Source organism: Acanthaster planci, linkage group LG01 (assembly GCF_054643075.1).
Source record: "Acanthaster planci isolate LZ-2023a linkage group LG01, COTS_SCS, whole genome shotgun sequence".
Classification (NCBI taxonomy): domain Eukaryota; kingdom Metazoa; phylum Echinodermata; class Asteroidea; order Valvatida; family Acanthasteridae; genus Acanthaster; species Acanthaster planci.
Window position 1 is genome coordinate 29465140 of NC_141777.1, and position 24232 is coordinate 29489371.

General features: G+C 38.6%; 1 protein-coding gene across 2 annotated transcripts; it reads left to right on the forward strand.

Moving 5' to 3' along the window:
- The first annotated feature begins 442 nt into the window (after positions 1-442).
- LOC110983178 (transmembrane protein 62-like) lies at positions 443-24226 on the forward strand. 2 transcript variants are annotated; one of them, XM_022242220.2, is made up of 15 exons: positions 443-602; positions 5864-6112; positions 6809-6920; positions 9577-9714; positions 10628-10673; positions 11284-11431; positions 12706-12830; positions 13299-13421; positions 13569-13724; positions 14611-14770; positions 15250-15360; positions 16368-16449; positions 17055-17153; positions 18915-19033; positions 19659-24226. In XM_022242220.2, exons 2-15 carry the CDS (start codon positions 5912-5914, stop codon positions 20043-20045), a joined length of 2007 nt encoding a protein of 668 aa, XP_022097912.2. In that variant the 5' UTR covers positions 443-602; positions 5864-5911; the 3' UTR covers positions 20046-24226. The 2 variants fall into 2 exon arrangements, with proteins under 2 accessions (XP_022097912.2, XP_086993128.1); XM_087137002.1 differs by having other exon boundaries at positions 443-600; positions 5856-6112.
- The last annotated feature ends 6 nt before the right edge of the window (positions 24227-24232 follow it).

A 24232-nucleotide genomic window follows, 5' to 3' on the forward strand; every position in this document is an offset into this window, starting at 1 on the left:
GAAAACAGCTCTTCTCGATTACGCTGCTTGCTTAGCAGTATCAACAACTTAGCGCCCTCTTATGACTCACGTAACACCTGTTAAACTTAAAGACATTTTAAATAATTATGATTCAGTGTTCCATACTTCTTGCAGTAGATTTCACAATAAACTTGAAATCAAGTCCCAGGCCTACGTGAGTTTTGCGATGCTCTTATAAAACGTAGACCTCATCTGTTCGGTATGAACCATTTTGGATAAATATGGGATCCGTATGAAGTCTATTTTTTTTTTTGCGATTCTGTCGGTTGCGAATATTTTTGCAAGACAAAATAGGAATCGAATACATTAACACCTGCAAAAGGAGTAGTGAATTCTTATGGAATAATCGACTAGGCCTATATGTTATTAGGAAAAATAAAAAAGGTCGATTTTGAGTTCCACTATTAGTAGTTGTCAGCTGAAGTTGCAAACGTAAAACTGAAATATTGAACGTCGTCGCGCTAGCTTGTCGTGGTCCGGTCCTGCTGCGGTTGGAAAACAAAATTGGTAGCTTTGCGTCATAGCCTCTGAAATCTCCATAAAAACTATACAATCAGAGCCGATCCTGTCTGCCTGCAAAAGTGAGTAGGCCTGCAATCGCTGTAGTTAAAATTCTATTCCTTTTTACACGGAATACTACCTATCAATATCATGCCTACTGCGATGAGTATGACTGCTACAGTGCAAGGAAGGCGCAGGCCTAGGCCATGCACGACTACCCAGTGGTTACCATAATTTGCGCACTGACTTTAGTAGGCCTACTTGGAGCAAAATTTGTTCTCTCAAGTAAAGTAAATTTTTTTATGGCTTCCTTGTCGCTAGTTGAAAAGTTGGACTGAAAATAAAATTCTAAATGGAATAATATTTTGAAGAACACTGGAGCGGATGTACTGTAATTTAATCAAAGTGACACTGACAGGAACACAGTCGAGGTCTGCAGATTAGTCGGATCGGTTGTACTTGTAAGTTGTAGCATAGAGAAAGGTTGTAGTCACATGGTAGTAAAACTTCCGTCATCATAATTCGTGCCTGCACGCTTCAACCAGTGTTTTAGTTTTACAGGGTAGGCCTACCCGTAGGCCTTTTGCCCTACTTCAGAAAAACCTGACAGTTGGTGTCGCCTGAATTAGGAATAATTTTTATTGCTTTGATTTGGTGATACAGTTTGAGAAAACCATGAAAACACAACTGTCTCACCATGCTCACTGTATATTCACCATATCTTGACTTCCCACCACTTCCTCTTTCTCCTTCTCTTAGTTTAAAACTTTTTCGATTAAATTTCAAGTCACAGTGAGGCATACAGTTTGATTCTTTCAAATCAGTCATAATTGCCCTGAATTTTAGAAATTAATTTTGGTGAAGAAAACTCTTCTTTCTACGTGTATTTTTGAAAAAAGGTCACAAAAAACAGTGCAAAGATCCAGATTTCCATTGCCCGTCGGCAATGGAAATCTCACAATATCTCCATCATGTCATGGTCGTCCATGGATGTATGTCATTGCCATCGATAAAGGGATTTCATATTCATGAAAAAGGAAACAGTGTAATTTTAGATATTTGTTTCCCTTTAAAAAAATTATCCGGAGCCATGGGTCAGGAAAAGTTCTAAGGTAAAATATCCTGCAGTGAAATGTTGGATTTTATTTTATAATACAAGGATGATATACAATGTAAGGACTTCCGGGGGTAGAAAACAATTATGACAATTGACTACATCATGTACACCATTTGATTAAACTTCCCTAATCACTCGGCTAAGTGTTCACTTGTTCAGTTTTTAATACATGGATTTGAACTGTATGAAGTTTCCGGTATATACGTGTACACTTCATTTTATTTTAAAGATTTGACTATTTCCATGTAAACCTTGTAATTTGCAAGCAAATGAAGCATATTGAGGGGGTATTTCATCCATGCAGTCGGTGCCATTCCAGAATTTATTGTCTTACTCAGGAACTAATGACAGTTCAGAGAACTTTTGGCACGCTTCATTGTGAATAATTATCCTTTCCCAGTTTTGGCCAATGGGGCAGACCACTGTGTGCACAGTTACATGTATACATGTACCTTGTAGATATGCCAAACTTTGGTTGAGAAACTCTTTTTTTGAGTAAAAGTACATGGGCAAGAAAAACCTAATGCCAAAAATGAAATAAGAGAAAATGAATCTCAGCTCAGTCAAGAAAAAATGATGTACATGGAGTAGATTGGAAGAAGAAATGAGGAGGGGAAGGAGCAAAACCAGTTGAGTTGAGCATAACGGTAGTCAACATCAGCACTACACAAAAACAGCAATTTTGTCAACTGATACATGTAGGCCTACATAAAACCCTTTTGAAACCTGGCAACAACAACCTAGATGCTTGTATCTCAGTTGTGGATGTGGGAGGGGGGCAGTTTCCCCCCTGGGGAAAAAATAACAAAGGACCAAAAAGAGATAAACATTGAAAAAATGAGAATAATGAAAAGGAATGAAAATTACCAATTTGCTTTAAAAAAAGCAATCTTGCCCCCCCTCGTTGTTGCTGATGAGCACTCAATTCACTTCCACCCTGTAATTTTTCCTCCTGAAAAATAGTGCTTTGCCATCCCCTCCCCCAAAAGGTCCTGGCTACACCCATGATCTCACTTCTATATAATGCTGCTGCCAAGTGTACAGTAGGCTTGCATCAAAAAAAAGTGTGATAATGAACAAAGTTTGGTCACAATTACTGTACAATCAGTACATTGTCAATACCGCTACCTTTAAAAAACATGAAGTGACAAAGATGATACTACCTTTTTGTCCAAGATTGCAGGGATAAACGTTTGAAATGTGCAGCTTTTGGGCGTATAGATCTATGCAGCTTCTTAATTGGAAGCTATGTTGTGTCTGTGGCATGTACCTGTGAACCGGTACATTGTAAGTTCTAAAGCAAAATTGACCTTCAATTAATTCCTATGATCCTGTCAGGAAAGTGAGTTTTACCAAATCAAAACCAGCCTTAGTTGGCTTTTTACTTTGATTATGATATGCCAGGTCTATATTGAATTCAACAGCATTTATTCTATGAAGACAAGCTCATATTGCATTGTTGCAGACAAACCAATTCATTACCTTAGTTGGTTTTTACATTTGCTGAGATGCCTGAGGCTCAAAGCATTAAGTCACCTCCATACCATGTGTCCTCTAGGGCTGAGTCAATTCGAATAATTCACTAATCGAATATTCGACCTTAAATTTGATCGAATATCCGAATATTCGGTCGTTCCAACCGGCAGAGTGTTAATGAACAAACTGTATACAAAATCAGTTGCAGTAACGCACACAATTGTACATTATGATCAATATAATAGATTCTCACATCTAGGAGTACATGTATCTTCAGCCAAGATTTAAGAGATGAATAATACTTCTTGTTCTTTTGTAAATTTCTATTCCTTTTAAATTGTTCAATGAATAATTTACTTTTTGAATCACTGTAAGATTTCTGTCGCTTTCCATTTGAATCTGCTTGAAACAAGCCTCCAAATGCAATTTTCTCGTTTAAAAAGGAAAGAAAGTTTTCCCTTTTCATGAATTTTGCATTCAAATATTCAAATTCGAAAAATGATATTCAAATATTTGATAATTGATCGAATATTCAGTTATTCGGATATTCGGCACAGCCTTTGTGTCCTCTAATACAATCCTCATACTGTCTGCAGACAGCTTGAATAACCTGTTTGTTGGATGATTGCCCAAGTCAGGGAGCATCCAAAATACTGTGAAGAAAAACTTGTCCACTAGTACATCAGACTTTGTTTTGAAGACTACGGTAACTGAAATCTGAAGTACAGCATTCTTGAGTAATCTACACATACATGTACACTTTACATTGTACATGTACATTGTGTTTCATCAGCTGGAGCTGATGATTCAAAGTACATTTACATGTTGTATCTACATGTACATGTACATGTACATGTACACTTTACATTGTACATGTACATTGTGTTTCATCAGCTGGAGCTGATGATTCAAAGTACATTTACATGTTGTATCTACATGTACATGTACATGCATCTCATGATGTAGCCTACCGTTTCTTTTGTACTCTCTTAAAATTGCCATTTGTATTATAAATATACATGTACTGTTGCTGACTTTGAAGGCTGTATACATGTACATGTGTACGTCTGTGAAGAGAAACTGGAAAGCTTTCCAATCTTTACTTCCATCTAGCAAAGAATGTTCTTCTGTTCTTTGGGAAAAATGGACTCAATATGATGCTCAGTTGTGAACATTTTTATTTCACTCCTTCCAAAATTTCAAATGTTAAACTGTCTACATCCCAAATTCATGTTTTCATTCTCCATAGCGGTACTTGCCACATTTTATTCAAAATACACATGTACACTGTAATTGTAAGAACTAACATTGAGTAAATAGCATGTATCTACATAAATGATAAACTTACCAATCCATTATAAATTTGTAATAAACTCTTTCAGGGATTACCTATTCTCTGTTTGCAACTTTGTATCAGTTATTGAAACCCAAACCCCCTAGAAACCATTTAAATCATGCACATATGCTTGTTGGATTCAGAATAGTTAGGGTTAATATGGTCTGCAGTAAAAAGACACAGAGTGTTTCAACACATGTTGTCTGCATGCATGTCTACACATGAACATGTACATGTACCAGTACTAATACATGGCATGTGACCATGGGTTCAAGAGTAAGAACATATGACCCCCATGTGCTGGGCATGAACAGTGAGGCAGGGGACCTGCTGCACAGGTGCAGTCAATTGTCATTTAAAATAAGCTGAGACTGTCAACATTATGTCTTTGTTGTTTGAGGTTTGCCCTACATTTCAAAGGCAGATCTTTGAGTAGAAAGTGTGCGCGGTAGACAGATGACTTCAACAAAGAGACAGATCAATTTTTAATTTTAGAGTGGAAAGCCCCCAATATGTTGCCCTGTCATGCACAGCTGCAGTAGAGTGCTAATTTATCACTGAAACATTTCAACTCACTACAATATACACGTGTAAGTACAAATATTAATGTGGGTTTCTTTGCTTTTAAATCACTTTGAACTTGTTGCAGGTACATGTACGCATATTTTAAATAGTATTTTCCCACTCATCAGCAGTCTGTCATGACTCAAATCACACTGTGTACATGTAGTGTGTCAGATGATGATGCATATGTACGTGCACATGTTTTAGTTCATGGGTCTCGTGTGGCATTATCAGCTGTGCTAGTCATGCTGGATAGTGTATACACCTGTACATGTACAGGTGCATGAACGTACCTGCATAAGTGCATACTGCATAATGAGAATATGGGGACATGTACATGTCTATGCACAAAGTTAAGGATGCATTGGAGCTGTTTTCAATATAATTTTTTGTTTGGACAGTTTTCAAACACTTGTCAATATCACTGAAGTTTCCTTTCTGAGTAATGCTTTCTACCACAAATTCATCAGTGATAATGCATTCCTGAACTATTTGCATCTTTGTACATGTATTTATTTTGTTGTTGGCATCAGTTTTTGATACATAGAATGTAACCGTTTGTTGATTTGATATGATTTTAATGCTTTTATCCAGCTTGTGTTGTCTTAAGACAACTTTTAAAACTTAAGAGTGATTTGCTGTCCTAAATGTACATTGTATTGTTATGTGAGCAATACACTTTCACGAACCTTTCGTATTGTAAACTTCTGTTTAAAATTCAACAAGACGGCTCAGTTAAGTTTATGGCAATTTGATTAAATCATGGCTTAAAATGATTAGATCATCTAAATGTACATATGTATTGTCAGGTTAAAGATAACAGATACAATTTTCATTTTCAACATTAGCTGGTGGAATGCGTACGGTTTGCTGACAGTCTGGGTTCATTTAAGTACATGTATATGTCACCAATGGCTCGGATCCTGGGCTTGTACACACTGCTTCTCATCCTCACGGTCAGCTTGGCAGCATGGTTGCTGGCCTACACCTTGGATCATTTCACCCTCCCACCACCTTATGATGGACCGCCACACCCACTGGGGGATGTGGCTCCTTACCCTGGAGATAAATTAGAAAATCTCTGGTGGTTCATTCACGTGAGTACCCTTGTCTGTCTAGACAACAAGGAAAAAATAGTTATGCTTTCCAGTTTCCCTACCAGTTCATACCCTATTTGGACCGTGTGACCTAAAGTTTTGGGGCAAAAATGTGAGGAAAATATGAAATTGGAAACTAAAGGACGATGAAGTATCTGTTTCAGTTTGGATTTGTTGTAAAAAGATTTGACAGGCTTACTTGTTTTACATTTCATTTGAAATAAAGCCACCTGACTTCTGTTGCTGTTATTATTTTAACTACTTGACACTTAGCTGGACACTGAATCGGTATTAAAAAAAAAAAGTGAACAAAAATTTGTTCCTACCCATCTACCCAGTCTTCAGATGCCGTGTAATGGGTAGCAGAACTGTTGTTGTTGTTTTTGCCTTATTGTCATCATTTGTTGCCACCTTTGTCTTCTTTTCCTGTTGTACTTCAGTAACTTGCACAGCGTGCTTTATTCCGGATTTGTTTACAACATTGTTTACATAGGAACTGTTAGTTTTTATTGATGTGTTAAATTTCACATTTTCCACCGTTGAGTAACTTTCTCAGTGCCCTCTAAAAGTTTGAAAAATAATGAAGACGACACACCTTTTGCAACAAATCTGCATGCTTTTTACACCTTGTGTACCTCGGATTGTTTGCCCTCCCAGTTGATGTCCATCTATTTCACACCCTACGTATTTTGATAGGTATCAGATATACATATATCACGCTTCAGGGATCCCCAGAGAACTACAGATTTCAACAAGTTCTGCATTGAAAATGTGGAAGCTATCAAGCCAGAGCTAGTGCTAGCAACAGGTGAGTTAACCAAGGATCTGTTGTATTCTTTTGCACATTTTGGATACGATATTGTGCTGTAGCTGTTTTGAGATTCATTCACATGGGGCTCTGCTCCAATACATGTACAGTAGATTAATAAATTTCTCTTACCATCAATTTGGTTAAAACTTCTGTGAATTTTTCTTCCTTTCCATATTACCACCGTCCTTCTTGCATGATGCTGCCCTCCTTTTTTTGACAATCATTGTTGCATTTCAGTGTAAAGTTTATGAGGATTTTTTAAGTCAAGTGTCTTGGTTTTTTTTCTTGGTTATTCCCAAATACCCTAGGCTCTACAGAGCCTCAGTTCATGTACATGAACTATGTGTTCATCTAGATGAATCACACTGACTGTTGGCGCCGACTCTCAAAATGAGTCATGTTTTACCTGCTTAAATCCCATTCAAAGGACCAGACTGCAGATTGTTGGATAAATAAAACCTTTCAACCGTACATGATACCACTGACATTTACATGCATGTACATTCTAATTTGTGTCATCAATTTACCTGTACTGGACCCTACCTGTATGTACCATTCGTCATTTCAGGATACATGTATGGTATTGGTACATGTACTGTACATGTACAACTGTTTGTCAGGAATTGAGGCATGAAACCCAAGTTAAAAAATAATTTTTGTGATGAGAAGACCACAGATTGTGTTTGTGTGTGGCCTGAGGGCAGGCGTCTTCAAAGATCCACTGTTTATTAGATTGCACAGTAAAAGTGAATGGATTTTCACATTATAATAATTAATGCCAATTAAATTCAATGTTGATAAATTATACGTGTAAATTTCAACCCAAAGAAATCGCATTGTTACTGTGGAGACATGTTTTTTTAGGTTTCACTCTATTAAACCCCCAAATTTGAAGCTAATCCACTGAAATACATGTAACTGTTCACCTACCCGTACACGTACATGTACCTGCTTTCAATGTGTATGTACCAATGTAGTTGGGTTTTTTTCAATGCTTGTGGAATAAAGAAGACAGTAATACCTCCTGACTCGGAAGTAAAAGGCAGCATAACAACGAGGATTCCCTTAAATTTTTGTTTTTTTTCTTTCGGGGGGAGGGGGATTTGGTTTGTTTTTTATTTTCAATGATTTCATTAGGTTCACAAAATGGAGATAAAAATGCACTGTATGTACATGAACATCTGACAGATTGGCAACAGTTAGTGTGGAGTTTGAGTTTGAGCTCTTGAAGTCATTGTTCAGAATTTCACAATTGATCATGGTACAGGTAGCTCTTCAACAGTTGTTTCGTTTATAATGCCATGTGCTCACTGCTGATAGGATAATGAGGTCATGTACCATTGTATTCAGGAAAGTCAACCCTGCTTATAGACACAGTTGGTGACCCTTCAATCCTGCTTCTTTGACAAGGCATTGTTGCTGATTTGTACACATGGAGATAATATAGGTAGTTCAGTGAACTTATTTTACCGAACACAGCGCATGCATGTATGTCATGATGTAATGCCTCTGCACTGAGGTACATGTACAATGATGCAAGCTCCAATTCTGAATATTGTGTGCCACGCTGGACTTCCCTGTGATTGGATGATGCAATGTGTCCTGGTCTTTGCTCATAACCTTATTCTGTGCTGCGCTGGATTGAGAGAAAAAATATGTGACTGCAAAAATCAAGTGCAAGTTGAGTGCATTTACATGTGTGCCTTGCTGCGTTCTGCATACCTTTTTGTATAAATTGTGAACCTGTTTGGACAATTCTTGTTCTTCTCATCTTATGTACTGTGCTTCAGTTTGGCAATACATGGTGCAGCTAATGGTGCATACATTGTGCATAAAACATGTAAAGGATCTGCATATGCAGGTGGAACTCACCTGCACATGATACTGACAATTACCCCATGGGATTTTCCCCACACTACTGTCCTGTCACTCATAATCTACTGCCCTTTGTACCAGGAAAAAGGGAGAGGTTAGTCACAAATTCAAATCAAGTTAAAAAAAAAATTACCCTTCCATTCAAATTTGGTTGTGTTGCATGTGTTTCCTGATTATTAAAGTACATGTACATTTCCCAAGAAAGAAAAACTGTGAATAAATATGCATTATTATACTTTTTATGGTTATTCTATTTGTGATGAATTGTGTGAAGATTTGGGCTTTGTACATATGTTTATGACAAGGGCAGGTTGTTGAAACCAATTTGTCACAGAATTAGAAAAGGTCATGGAACAATTTTAGCAACATTTTATTTTTTCTTCAATTTTTTCAGTTCAGTCAGGCTTAAAGTTCTGACTTGAACTGTATTCTGTATAAGTATACAGTACAGTGTTGTACATGTAGCTAGGGGATGCAGAGTGGAAGAAATTTAAGAACAAAACTGGGATGCTGATTGAAGCAAAGGAAGGAGTGTAAAAATAGATCATGATATTAGGGCTACACTAAGATCGTGAAACTGGATGATAAATGCTTGGAATAGTATGTAACAAAAGTATTCCCAAGTTGACTATTATCTTTAATGCGAGTGCCTTCAGAGCTTGCGTTGTAAGTTAACCTCAATAGGGCAAATGCTCTATTTCAATGAAAAAAAAACAAACTCTGGTTATGCACCTGCCGTCATTTTCATGATAGTGATACCTACTGCTTTCTATTGCAGGCGATCTTACCGATGCCAAAACGCTAGATAACATGGGCTCCAAGCAGTACGAGGTAGAATGGCAAAGTTACAAAAATGCCCTGGATCATGCCCATGTGACAGAGAAGACTATCTGGATAGATGTCAGAGGAAACCATGGTAATGAAGAACCGTCATTTGTTTTCTGATCACATTTTCTAAGAATAAGGAGGTGCACATTCAGAAGGAATTCATTTCCAAGCTTCCAGGCCCTTTCTAATTTGAAAATCAACGGTAGGCTTTGGCCTTTGAATTCCCGGTTTTGGCCAGTCAAATGAAATTAGTCAAATTGTGCAGGCAACTGCATCAAACAGTCAGGTGCTCGTGTCAAAGAAGGTTGACTTATTATAAGATTGTCGTGTACAGATACCATAAAACATACTCAGCCAAATTTTGTCACCACACCAGCGAAAATGCCTTTTAAAAATTGGCCTTTGAAGCCCCTTTTTGACATCTCCATTCTTCTCATGACTGTCAATAAACTTAAGCTGTAGAAGGAAAGATCAGAGACAAGGTTTGTATTCAAATTTACTCGATGTAAAAGGGGAAAAGAATTTTTATGGCATGTATCTTTTAATGCTTGATACACAGAACAGAATCTGTTGAGTTGCGTACATACATGTACATAATATTTGAGGACTGTTGTGGAAATATATATATATATACATGTACTTGTGTGATGGGGTGGTTAAGGCATTTATCTTTGATGTCAGAGAAGGGCCAGCATTGCTAAAGCAGCTTATTCCGCATGATGACCCTTGGCACGCGGTCAAGTTGGGTTGAAAACCAATGCATGCACACATAATCAACCACCTTGAGCATAGCTTATCAGAGTTCTGGGACTGAAGCATTGTCATGTGACATGCTATACCAACTAAACCAGTGCAGTGTCAAAAGAAGGAAGACTGTCTTTCCAGAAACTGCATACTGCACTAACCTGAACCTAAACAGTCAGAACTGTCATGGTCAGTGACAGTCTTGCTTAGTGGAAATCATGTATAATTTGTAAATGGTTGTTTCCTTCAATACACAGATGCGTTTGGGGTTCCAAGTGCCAACCACAGGTTGAATTATTACAGGTAATACTCTGTATATTTTAAGATCTAGTTTATTTGTAAATATCTAAAGATTATTTCAGATTTTGAAAGTCAAACTACGTGTATCGTGCCTGTAGATTGCAGATGATTCTTGTGATTCCTTTATCCAAACAACCCTGTCTTAATTGACCTTAATCCCAAATTGACCTTAAGCCCAAATTGACCTTAAGCCCAAATTGACCTTAAGCCCAAATTCTCCTTAATCCTAAATTCTCCTTAATCCCAAATTCACCTTAATCCCAAATCCACCCTAATCCTAAAACTATCACTGATTTTCATATAATTTTGATAGCTTCAACGGGTACTATTATTTTTTACAGTGCATAAATCATACTTCAGTTTTAAGTAGTACTTCTAGTTTAAAAGTGGGTGATTTTGAACATTGATGTTTACAGTTTGGGAAAGGTTAGGGTTAAGGGTCTCACTCCTTGTCAAATCCAAACCAAATCATTTACATGTATTTTTTAATTCAAGAAACAAGATTATTGCTGCTCTTGAAAATTTATCATACTTTTCCTTGTCCTATAAACCTTTCCAACCCTGCATTACTACAGTGCAATGCTAAATAGATATTTCCTTTCATCTGAATTAGGAAATACTCTGTAATGGGGGAGAGGGGGGATAGTACCTTCCGTTATCAACACAAGCTTCCCTTTGGTGTCTACTCTTTCGTGTCTGTGTATGCTGTGTTAAATCCAGGGCCGAGAAGGCCATTCAATTTCTTCGGAATACTGTATGAGGTAAGTAAAAGAAAAATATTTCACCTCTTATTTCAAAAAAGATGGAAATTAATCAAACTCCAAATATTCTGATTCATAAGTGTCAATTTCACACACCCGCTTCAAAGTTCTGATGACATTTTATTTTGGTCCAATTTTCTGATTTTTACCCAAAGTGCAAAATGAAATGCCCCCCGACTTTTTTCCAATTTTTACTTAGGTAAGTGGAGGTAATAATGATTTACTAGACTTTATCACTTTGTTGAACTTCTGAATTTTTGTGTGGGATTTTCTGAGATTTTTTTTTATAATAATGTTCATATCATTCGCTCATCACCCAATGCCCAATTCAACCTACTGGGTGAAGAGCAAACTCATATACCAGGCCAATCAAGGATATGCAGTGAACTTAAAAACTGAAGTAGGGGGTCTATACAAGTCTTACATGCATCCGTCAGTTCACGACAAACATGGAACTTGTTGATGTGTTCCAAAGCACACTATGATAGGCCTTTGTATAAAAATATGTGTTCGCAGTGTCAAAAGTTCCACTTTTGGGTTTGACAAACCCCCCCAGTCTCTGGTCAGGCAACGGGCCTGTTTTGTAAGTTCACACAAACATTCTATAATTTCCAAGAGTGATGAATTAGTGCAAATTATCTGCCAAAGAAATAGAAATAGTTTGAAATCTTTTTCAGTGATATTTCCTGTGTAAAATGACACAGGTCAGGTGTAACAGGGACACAAAAAGGTCACACTTTTGGACCCCAAATTTATGGAATGACCCACATGTACAAATTGTACATTCACACGTATGGGATTTTAAGGTAGCTCGTCAGGTAAACAAGGTAGTTAGAATCATGTAACCTGACAGTGTTATCTGTCCTTCATAAAACTCTCAACTGAGTCATATTGCACGTCTGGTAGCCGTAATTAAATACATGTCATATTGCATGCCCAAAATGTTGGCAGGTAATTAGTCATGCTTGTTTGCCTACTAGTTCCAGTAGTGGCCTATTGGTAAGCAAACAATGTGTTAATTTCCATTCTGGCAAGCTTTAATATTCTGTTGGTGAGTCCAACAATATTCAGCAGCCACTGCAGAGGCAAAACCTCCTGATTCCAACAGGATCCAGCCGTCAGAACGAATGTGTATGTTTTCATCACTACACAGATCACCTAAATGCAGATTTCTTTGGGCTGTTTGATTGTGTTTTGTGCAGGAGGGTTGATATGAAGGGAGCTGTGCATTTTGTTTCTAAATGTGGGCTTGAATTTATCATCTTTTTTTACAGCCGGAGTTGCAGAAACTGGAAGAATTCAGCAAGGATACAAAGCATAGCAATCATACTGTATACTTCGGACACTATCCCACATCAACCATTATAGCACCTCACACCAGACTTTCAAATGCTCTAAAGTAAGCAGTTTATCCAGGAACTTTTTGAGAACCCATTTTGGTCCCTTTTAACATTCCATCTAGCCGCAATTTTTGCATAGTAAACACCCTCCCCCCAAAAAAGTACATTTACATGTACATGTATGGAAGTATTATTGAACTTTCTTAATTCATTTGCCGACATTCCTTGCCTTTGTTCATAAACATCATAGCTTCAAAAGTCTGGTATTCTAAACAAAATCATACCAGTGCCTTTTTACTTGGGGGATTACACCACGTCAAAAACAGCCACCAAAAAAGACTCCCAGTAGGAGTGGAACCTGTACATGTATACGCAAATTGATAAATAAAAATCTGGTTTAGTTACGAACATGCATATGCTCGATTGGCTGGGGCTCCCCACGGCACATGTATTAGATGATCACCTGTTGATTGGTGCATTCAAGCAAACTGTTGAACGCACCGTGATCTCTCTTTGAAAATTTGCAGAAATGGAATAGCATATCTGTGCGGCCACTTGCACAGCTTTGGTGGTCTGGTGCCCAACATGAACACCATACAAAAGAATGGCCTGTTGGAATTAGAACTTGAAGATTGGAAGCAGAACAGAATGTAAGTGTTACGTTCCAGAACAAAGTTTTTTGTAAAATGTCGTAATTATTGATTGCTTTTCCTTGAAAATACATGTGTCCACATTTAGCGCAAGTTCTGTCTGGAAAAAGCAGTAAGGATTACATTTGTGTGTTTTTTTGTCCCAAGGTATCGAGTCATGGCATTTGACCATGACATACTATCATTCGTGGACGTGAAGTTCGGCACATGGCCAGTCATTTTGATCACCAATCCCAAGCGAGCCAGGTTCATGTCGCTTGGCCATGAACCCTTGAACAAGATGCGGCACTCAACGCATATACGGTATGTCAGCATCTCCTTGTTGAACAAACATTAATCTTAATGTTCCTAGATCCTTTGAACCCCATCCAGAGGTCTCAGAAGATTTGGCAGAATTGAGGAAGGTGGCACACAGCTTGCTTTACATGGGGCTCCATGACCTCTCTCACCCTAACCCTCTTCAATCCTCCAAAATCCTTTGGGTGGTTTTGGAGGATTTTGGAGGATTGAGGGTGAATAGCAAAAGTGCATGGCCGATTGCGAAGGATGCCAATAGTGAAGGTCATAAGTTAGACCTTGTGTTGTTCTTGCTCAGTCATACGTGAATTCAGCCCCTATATTTGTTCTGAATCAACCACACTGTTCAAGAATGCCCTTCGCACTGCCTCACCACAATGAGAGTAATTGCCGGAGGAGTTGGAAGGATTGAGGCAGTACGCACACCCCCAAATAACATTTTCAAGAAATCTTGAAGGATTTTGGAGGATTGAGGCCGAATGCAGTTTGTTCATGTAGAAAATTGGATGATTTGGGAGGATTGAGGATGGTTCTAGGGGGTTAGGGTTAAGTTCAAGTACAAAGGTCGTGGGCGGAATTCATGTTGCCATACGGTAGTTGAATTTGGAGGAGTACAGGTCCTTAACTAAATTGTGCAAGGGTTAATGTTGATCCATGCCTTACTCTGCAATGATATTTTAACAAGTGGCATTTCCTTGTTCTAGTCTGGCTGTTGCCAGATCATTTGATCGTTATCTGATCATTTTTCCATCTCAATGGAAACTTGGTCTACATCTACAAGAGAGTTGTCGGGCCGAAAGAATATCCCTTAAATTTGGATGAAAAAAAAAGAGAGTAAAGCTTTTTTGCTGACTTCCTTGAATTCACCAAGCTGTTGTCTCCTCCGTGCTAGGTTTTTAGTGTTCTCTCCAGCGGACATCCTGTCTGCCACAGTTGAGGTCGATGGTAGGCCGTTAGGAGCAGCCAAACATGTCAAAGGACCACTTTTTGTGATTCCATGGGACCCCTCAGCATATAGCACTGGCTTGCACCTCATTGAAGTTACTGCAACAGTAAGTATATTGCAGCAAACAACACGGGCATATTAACCAGGCCCTCCTTTAAATATTTGATATTTTGAAGTTTATATGTTTCTTAAGTAGGCTTGGGGCACACGAGACAATTCAACACTGTACGAAGTGTCTGTCAGTGTCTGTACTTTGTTGTTTCAAACTTGTAGCCTTCTCAAGGAATTGCCTCTGAGACATGGACCCTTTCTCTCTTCAACCTTCAAGCTTTGCTTAATCATGTTTGCCCACAAAGTAGCAAAAAACTAAGTACTGCTGTGGAAAGTGGACCTTCCAGAATTGTTAATAACCTCTGCCTGAAAAGTGGATATTATTCACTGTCAAATCCCCTGAAAGACAATTTCCTGAACTGAAATCTCAGAAAGTGCTAAATTATATTGGCACTGGAAAACAAGTTTGGATTATCGCAAAAATGAGTGTCATCAATTTGAAACTGGTAACCATTCCTTGCATGTGCATTGTAGGATGCCGCTGGTCACACTCACATTGAGGCCTACCGCTTCTCTCTGGATGGCACTCAACCAGCACAGTGGTTGGTGTCAGCCATGTTTCTCATGACTGATATACCTTTTGTTGTAAGTATTTGGAGTCTGTGAACTTTTACACAACTTATTTAGTTTCATACCATTTTGAACTTTGAAAACCAAATCCAAACTCAAAATATTCAAATGGACAGAGATGTTTTAAATTCGGATTGTCGTAATATTTATTCCACTTTGGTTGTTAAGGATCTCCATTGATTACATCCATTTCACTTAATTAAAGGATCTGGGAAAGGAATTTTTCTTAGAATCACTTTTTGTGAATCTCTGTACTCTTTTTCCGTGTATGAAGACTGTTTGACATCTTTTTTGAGTTACGTGAAATGAATGGTGCACTTTTTCAGACGTTAAAAATTGACCGAGCATTTCTGGACAAGTGACGGCGCTTTTGCTTTCATGTAAATCCAGGAAGACATGGTTCAGGTTGCATGTTTTTATGTTCAAATTGCGAACCCCAGATTTGCTATCTGGGAACATTTATGTGGAAGTGATTTTTGCTGGGTTATTGCCATATACTTACACAGCAATAAATTGCCAAAGAAAATAAAATCTGCCATAGCAGTGGTTAAAAAAATCTAGAAAGTTTCAGAGCACAAATCAGTGCAACGTTGAGATTCAACGCCTTGGATGACATCATAGTTCTGTTCATGAATATGCACATATGCATTAGCATAAAGGCCAAAAAAAGCGCCAAAATATGGGTTAAAATTGCAAAACAAAAATTTAAAATAATGTTAATTGAAACCCAAAGGATTTCAAGGATTTTTAGTAAAATTTATAAAAATATTTCTATTTCCTGTTTCTTTTAAGTGCTACTAAACTGCATAATGCTGTCAACTAAACATTTTAGGATCTTGTTTGCTGACGTTATGCTCCTGAGAGTTCCAATCCATGTAATGTCTGATACTGAACAGATACTGTATGCTTAGGATTTTGTTCAGTGGATTTGCACTAAAACAGGAAATCCAAATTTGAGAATTGTGTCCCTGATTGAAGCAGTCTATAAAGATGCCTTATCCGTTTTGTTCTCATTACACCAGTTCTGGCTGATAACGGTAGGGTCAGTATTGGTGTTTGTGTTTGCACTCCTCTCACTGCGATGGATCGCAAAACGAAATAATGGTGAGTTACTGGGCAAAGGAAGTATAAATTTGACGTCTGTCAGATGGAAAGTTTGTTTTGACAGTTTTGCTCTTTCATCAGCTTTTTGGTTTTAACTATGACTTTGCCCTTCACCAGTTTAATGTTATAAGTATCAAGTGCCCAGTGCCTTGTGGAACAACTTGTGGAAAGTAATTCACAGTCGTTACCTGGCAGGACCAAATTCAAATCTTCCATTATTTGATATCTTTTGCCACCCTCGATGTCAGTTTTTCGTTATAATTATCATCATAGCACTTAGGATAGGATTTCAGTCTTTTGCACATTTCTGTTGATGTTTAGACTGTTTTCTAATTTTTATTAAACTAATAACAGTAGTTTTATGAAAAGAATGTTGGGTATACCCAATTCTTTACACTGGTAAACTACAGTATTTCCCTGCATGTTGGCACAAAACATGGAACTTGCTCAAACAAGGCAGTCTCATTGATAGTGTTTCCAATTACTGTATGGCAGTGTTCGGTTTCTCGTGCTTTATAGTTAGAGTATTTTAAATGTAGTCACAGAATTCTTTTCAGTTAATAGTCTGGCAAACCAAGTTAACATATGCTTTTTTGTCTCTCCAGTGCATTATCGGATTAGCATTGTTCGCAGTTTGTGTGGTCTTGTCTGCAGCGAGACCTACTTCTATTGGCTACTGATAATAGGTGTTTATCCTCTGGTCGGTAAGTGAACAGTTGCTGGTGGGTTTTGTAATGTATAACAAATCTTGGAAAAAATTAACATCTGAGCAGGGAATAATTTTCCCGGTATCATATCACATTTCGCGATGCATTTTAAGCCAAATTGCTGCACACTTTTTTTATGAATCGCAGTTGCTGAAACATGAAAATAAAAGTGTTCGTGGCCAAGAATAACAGTCAGCAATTTCACCTTCGATTTGTTGTTTTCCTCTTCACAAAAGCTTAGAAAAAGTGGTAAAAAGTAAACAGCTATGTGGTGTACAGTGATTTTTTTGCATCGTTACAAACATGTAGAGTACATGTACAAACTCGCATGCAGTAAGCACGCTGTACATTTAGCAGGGCACCTTTCCACACAAGGGAAAATGCGTACACAAATAAACTGTAAAATACCCTTGTGTCTGGGTACCAAGCCCATTGGTTATTGCATGCGCGCCACAGTGGAGCTACAGCCGGAAAGCGCAGCTCAAAGACTGTTTTGTGACTTCAACATGAGTGAATTTTTACCTGGTACATGTGGGTGTACTTTTTCATTATAAGACACCGGGCAAAATCGTTGAGAGGTTAAGAAATAGCCATTGCCCGAACTTGTAGGAATGATGCATCAGAGTTGGACGAGAGTCCTGCGCACGTTGGGTGATGTATATTCATGTTGTATCGTGGCGTAGCAATTTCATCAATGGTGATTGGTTGAAGGAAGGAACTTACTGTCCCTGCGATGTTTACAGGTGAGAGAGTGGCACTCTGCCAGGGTGCTTACTAAAACTCAGCTTAGATCAGCTTATCGATTAATTGTACCATTAAATTATCGATTAAAAGTATCGATTAATTGTACCATAGCACAGTCTGTGCAGGAAAGATTACTTACGTGAATAGGCCTTCAGCTGCTAATCAGTCTCAACTTTCACATTGATGACTAATGTGATGCACCCACCATAGAGCAAAGAACCGTATAGTTGATGTTGTAACTGTGTGCTGTAAATATGCACTGTGATTACGTGGAAAAAAATTGCTTTACAAGTTTATCCAACTGCTATGCAAAAATTATTTTGTATAGCAGATTTGTTATGCCAATTTTTTGCTGAAAATTATCCCCTGCTGAGTTTTGTGTAATGTAAGATGTTGAAAAAAATATAGTGGGCGGGACATAACACCAAGAAATTCCAGTAATGAGTTTGTGCCATAAAGGTTTCCCTGATAATTCAGTGTTCTTTTGGAGGCAATTGCGAGTGATTTTTGTTTGGTCTTAAACCCTAAGGCCTTTTTTGTTGAAACCATCCAGTGGGCATACCAAAGGGACACTTGTCCCCTCCCCCGGCGGGGACAGAATGTGCAGAGAAAAGAACAAAATGCAAAAGAAATGGCAGAAAGAGTTGAACAGGGATAACAATCACCCATTTACTTGAAAAAAAAAAGTTGAAATTGACCTTCCTCTGTTTGTGGTTTATCAGTATGTTGCCGATGAATATCTCCCCCCCCCCCGAAATCCTGGCGGGGCCGTGTGAAATCATCCAAGGCTAGTTAAAACCAATGAAGCATTTCTTTGTATGTCAACGTTTAAGTGGCATGGATCCCTGGAAGGACAGTACTGACTTTGTTCTGCTTTCCTCAATCCATTATAGTCTATCATAACTTCCAGGCAGATTTTGGAGGATCTGGGAGATTAGGGATTTTCTGTTGAAATCAATTGAGGGTATGTCAGTTCTTTTCAGATGCTTTTTTTTTTGCATTTTGGTCTTGCAGGTCCGTGGTTTGTTTGCATGGTAACAAGTGAGCATTTTGGCATGTACACTCTGTATGGATTCATGCTGCGAGGAGAAATCATTGGCGAGACATTCTCTTATGTCATCTGTGCCATGAATGTAAGTATCAATATCCACTGACTGTAATACATGTGACCTGTACTCAGTGGGCCTCAAGCTGGACCAAGAGAGGGCGCTATTTCCTTAGCAACTGGGACTCCTTTGGTAGTAACCGCGCACTGTTGGTTCACGAATGACTAGGAAACGCAAGCATTACAGCTGCATTGCTACCAACAAAATAAATACTTCAGACCAACGTGGCTCTTTTCAACCGATGAGGGAGTGCTTCTGCTCGAGGCAGACAGCATCTACCTCCCTGAGTCAGTTCAGGGTCAATTTCAGATCTTGATCCTGTCTTGAGTCATGTCAAGAGAGTGTACAAAAGAACTGTGACAAAAGATTCAGAGTTAGGGTACACTATCTGGAGTTTGTTATGGCATGCAGTTGAGCTTGATAACAGATCTTCAATGTACATTTTCCACTTGAGAATGTCCGAAGCAGGTAACATCTGACAAAGACTACAGTAAATTGCCAAAATGTTGTCATTGAAGTGACTGATGGCATTGTTTACCCATTGTAACATGTACTTCATAAACCAGGCTCCTGCCTTCATTTGTGATTTGGCTTGTCAATCACAGGATACAGCTAACATATATATGTCATTTCCCTGGCTCTTCTCTCACAGATGGCTCTCTTCCAGGGCCCCATCACGTTTTACTTTGCCCTCCAGTTGGACCGCATGCAGCAGCACTTACCCCATCAGAGCAGCGGCGCCTACTCAAACTCTGCCAACGGCAATGCTAAGGCGAAGAATGGCAGCGCCATCAGCCCGCCACAGTACCATATACGACCCCTGGGGCTGCTATGGTCCCTGGTAGCCTACCCCTGTCTTCTCTGTGCCCTCCTCTGGATGACCTGGGAATGCACAAACCTGTATTTCTGCTATGGTGCTATGGCGCTGGTCCTGAGCCCAAAGTCCGCCTGGACTTTTGCGGTCGTCGTGTGGCTGCTGTACAGGCTGCACTGGATCGAGCTGCGCCAAACCAGCAAAGCCAATGGTTGCAAGAGTTGATCGGATCAGCTAGAATGCTTTTCACCCTTTGCTTCTTGGGATGTTTGTGTCCTGGCTTTGCCCATTTTGTGGTAGAGCAAGTTTTGGAAACTGTTGATGTGGGGTGTGCTAGAGATTGCCCCAACAGCAAACAGCATTACTGGGAAAGCAGCTTTCAAAATTCATCTTTTATGGTGTAGCTTTCCTGTGTGAGTGAGATGTCATTTATGACAGTCCCATCACAAGTAGACTAATCCTGTGACCAGAATTAGAAGTCGTTACTGCAGAGGTACCACACTTGTGGGCAGGTCACGTGCATAGTTTGTCCTGCGGACCAATAAGTTGTCTTGATATGCCAAAATGTGCATGTTCCTCAAGCATGAAACGGGCTTGAGTATGGAGCCACTACAGTAATGACATCTTCTTCAATAAGTCTATAATGTACGGTAAAAAAAATTGTGCTATGTGCATGGTGTTAGTTTATATTCTGTGTATTTTTTTCTAACAAATTTATAAGTTTAATGTATTTCAAATTCTGTAGTTTAATTTCTTTTTCAGTTATTTTGGAAACTGTCATTGCTAAAGTCCCATGAAAATTGGGAATGAACCTATTGATATTTCAAAAAGGCAAGGTAATTCGAGAACAAAGCACAGGAGTTTGAACATGTTTTGCACCTGTGAGGAGGTGCAATTGATATCCGACACGCTTTATTTGGACATGCTTTGTTGGAAGACTGACCTAGCTCATTCTGTGCCAATAATGAACTTGTAGAAACCGTATCTGTCTTCATTTTTTGCAGTAAATGGTTTGTCTGAAAGGTTTCTTAGAATTTTTTTTATTCATTTTTTTTTACCTGGAAATTACCTATTGCATGCCTACACGTTATTTTACATTATTTATAAGGAATAGAAGTTTTAGTGGACGAAATGGCAATTTGCTTTATTGAACAAAGGAAAATGTGGCATTGAACTACTTTTATTAGCAGTACATTGTATGTATTGAACATATAAAAGCATCTTAAGGAGATGAAAATTAAAAATTCAAAACTGTAACAATAACTCGGAGAAGATACTTTTAAGTTTTAAATTTGCAAGAAAAATTTGTTTCGGTTTTTCCAAAAAGTAGTTTGTGACATGCCGTCGTGCTTTGAATGTTTCCTGCAATATTTGTAACTAGGAATGGAAATTAATTCCATTTGAGAAATTTTAGGAGAAAAAAACACCTAATGTGAAAAGGAACAATGAATTTCCTTTTTTATAACTGCAGTATTGTATTACTTCACCCGGAAAGAGCCAGGTTTTTAAAAACTTTTTTTCTGATCTTCCTTCTCCAGGGATGGGAGGAGAAAGCCACCCCAAGAACTCAGTCTTGATGCAGTTTTTTTTTAAGATTGCAGTGGTGTTGGACAAAATGCACCGATGAAGACATAGTCTATCTCCCTACCCTTCCTCCCTAGTTCTCTTAGGTTCAAGCAGCCCTAATAAAGCTGTTTTGTCATTTGGGATTTGGAAGCCTGCCAGGTATGCAATCAACTCTGCTTTTTCAGATTTCTTGGAGTTGTTGAGAAGAATATGCTGCTAAACAAACATGAAAGCTCAGGACATTACAGCAGGGAAAGGCAGAAGCAGGACTCGCGGATATTCTTACCTGTAAATTAGCTGTAAAATGAAAGAAGCCAAATACTGTGCTGCAGTGTGTACCTGAAATGGAAGGGTACCAGTTTAGAATACCATTTGGTTGAATGCAGGGAAGTATTTGAAATTAAGAGGGTTTGGGATGAACTGTGGCAAGCCAGGAACACAGAAAATGATCTCTCCATGTGGATTAGGAGGAAACATGAAGCAATGCATCTCTCTAGGGACTAAAACCATGGCCGCACCAAGCGGTAACCATTTGTCCCTGTTCTGGGAGTCAAAGTTCAATTATCTGGTCTGTTATGGTTGATAATCCACTCCGAGCGGAACAAAGAGGGCATTTTTTTTAACTCACTGCAGAGGCCTACGTTTATGATGGAGATTAATGGTACGTTTGATGCGGAGTCCGCTGAGTACGCATAACAAATTTAATTCAGAATGTATGGTCTTTGTGTACACGCAGAACGCGTGCAAGAACCCACTTGGAAATCTTACTACCAACTGTCTTTCTTTTGCCGCATGGGAGTGCACTTCAACTCGGGGCAGATAGAGCGAGATATCTATATGCAATACAGGGGTTTAGATAAAGTCTGTACTTCCCCCTTACAGAGACTGCTCCACGAGTGTTGTACTGTATTGCTTATGCAGTTTAAAGATACATTCATTGAAGTAAAAACTTTTCCAAACCTGTTCAGAGTGTTTTAAGCTGCACTACTTGCATCAATATTCTTGTTAGAGATGAAAATCAGAACAGTTGTCAAAGATCGGATCCATGTGTACAATTTGATGTTTTGACATCAACTCCAGGGTGTTTGGGGCTAGTGGGGTTAAATACCAGGTTCTGCTTTTCACCGATGTTAGCCATCTATGCTCAGAGCATTGCAAGAATTAAGAATAGTAAGAATTGTAAGAATAGAATTCACGAGCTTACAAAGGTGGGGCTTGAACTCCCCACCTCTAAAATAGGAGTTGCAGTACAAATACCTGCTTGCTCAGCCACCAAGATTTTGGACACATCTGGCCAGTTTGATCCGATACATAACCAGATCCCCAGAAGTACATGTAGTCTTCAGGCTATTTTTAAGTAATTTTGTCTTGTTTGCACCAAAAAGAGCAACTGAGCTATGTATTTTGATTTATCACTCAATTTGGCATCCTGATGAAAAATTGACATTATTTGGATGAAAAAATGTTTAGCTGATATAGAGGCTTTGCATGGAAGCCATCTTGTAGGGCACTTCTTTTGTTGCACATGGGAACCTCCTTTGTGCATATCCTGTAAAGAAAAAACACCGGCCTGCAGGATGGCAGCCATGCAAACCCTCTCGTTACATTTTTTAAAATGCCTTCAGCTCAGAAGTGGCTCTAGTAATTTGCAGCTCATCTTTTTGAAGTTGGGTCACACATAGACCAAGCAGGGGTTGCCATTGAGGATTGGTTTGGGTTCGAACTGGCTACCAGACCCCTCCAAGCTTGGTGGCTGAAGGGCAAGTCACCTGTACTGGAAAACGAGAGGTCATGCATTCAAGTCTCAGCATTGTGAAGTTTTTCTCCCACTCTTTGAAAAGTTCAGAGCATACAGGACTGATGATGGATGTTTATCTCTGTGAATGCCAAACCCAGTATTACTATAATTTACATAATCCCTGAACAGGACATTTTTGCCACAAAATGAAAGTTTCTTTTGGAATGCAAGAGATCCTAATTGTAATGCATAGGTTGCTGTGTTAACACCAAGACTTAGCTGTGTTATTTCTACATGTAATGAGAATTTGTAACATTTCAAAATCTTCCTTGTTTAATTTTTAAAGTATCTTTTATAGGGGAGGGTCAGGGAAGACCTCAAGTCATTGATGCTTTAAAAGCTTATCACTGGTTATTAACAATGGCTTTCCATGCAGTGATATTCCCATGTACATCTGCACGAAATCATACTGATAGAAGTACATGTAATGATATCTCCATTTACCGTCAACTGTTAATTTTTCCGTAACTTCTTTGCATGAAAAAAGGTTAATGGCCATATTAATTTTAGGTAAGGCAAAGCATTTCCACAAATAATGTACTTCTATAAACCAAAGTAGAATGATGAATCATGAAGAACAATGACATCAGTGAGTAAGAGTGAGTATGTCGTCACGCACCGTCAGATGTTCAAAAGTAGCTGTTGAACATTGAAGGTTTTGCAGTTGTCAAAATCCTGAGAAGACTCCACTGTAGGCTTATGTACTGTTGATGATACACTGATTTACAGGAGTGCTTTCGTATGGGAACCAGTTGGAGACGATGGATTCAAAGCACCATAGGAAAGCATACTGTAAACAAAGCATTACGTCATCAGTGCATGGGCTTTTTATGTGACGGTGCCAGCAGTTGACAGTTTCAGGAGCTCTGCTTGTCTTTTGTGTGTAGATGTGTTTTGACTGCCTTATGCAACAGCAATGCAAAATGAGATGTATGAATTATTTAAGCACCTGTCCATCTGTTTGAAAAGTGACTGAAATGAAATTTTCTGCACTTGATTGTAACTATATAAATGCAATTAAAAATGTTGTGTCTGTGACAAATTTCAC

Excerpts from the sequence above, each read along its gene's own strand:
- LOC110983178 (XM_022242220.2), top strand. The coding sequence starts at position 5,912 with ATGTATATGTCACCAATGGCTCGGATCCTGGGCTTGTACACACTGCTT. Across the intron at positions 9,715-10,627 it reads AGATGTCAGAGGAAACCATG|ATGCGTTTGGGGTTCCAAGT; the intron begins GTAATGAAGAAC and ends TTCAATACACAG. Across the intron at positions 12,831-13,298 it reads AGACTTTCAAATGCTCTAAA|AAATGGAATAGCATATCTGT; the intron begins GTAAGCAGTTTA and ends GAAAATTTGCAG.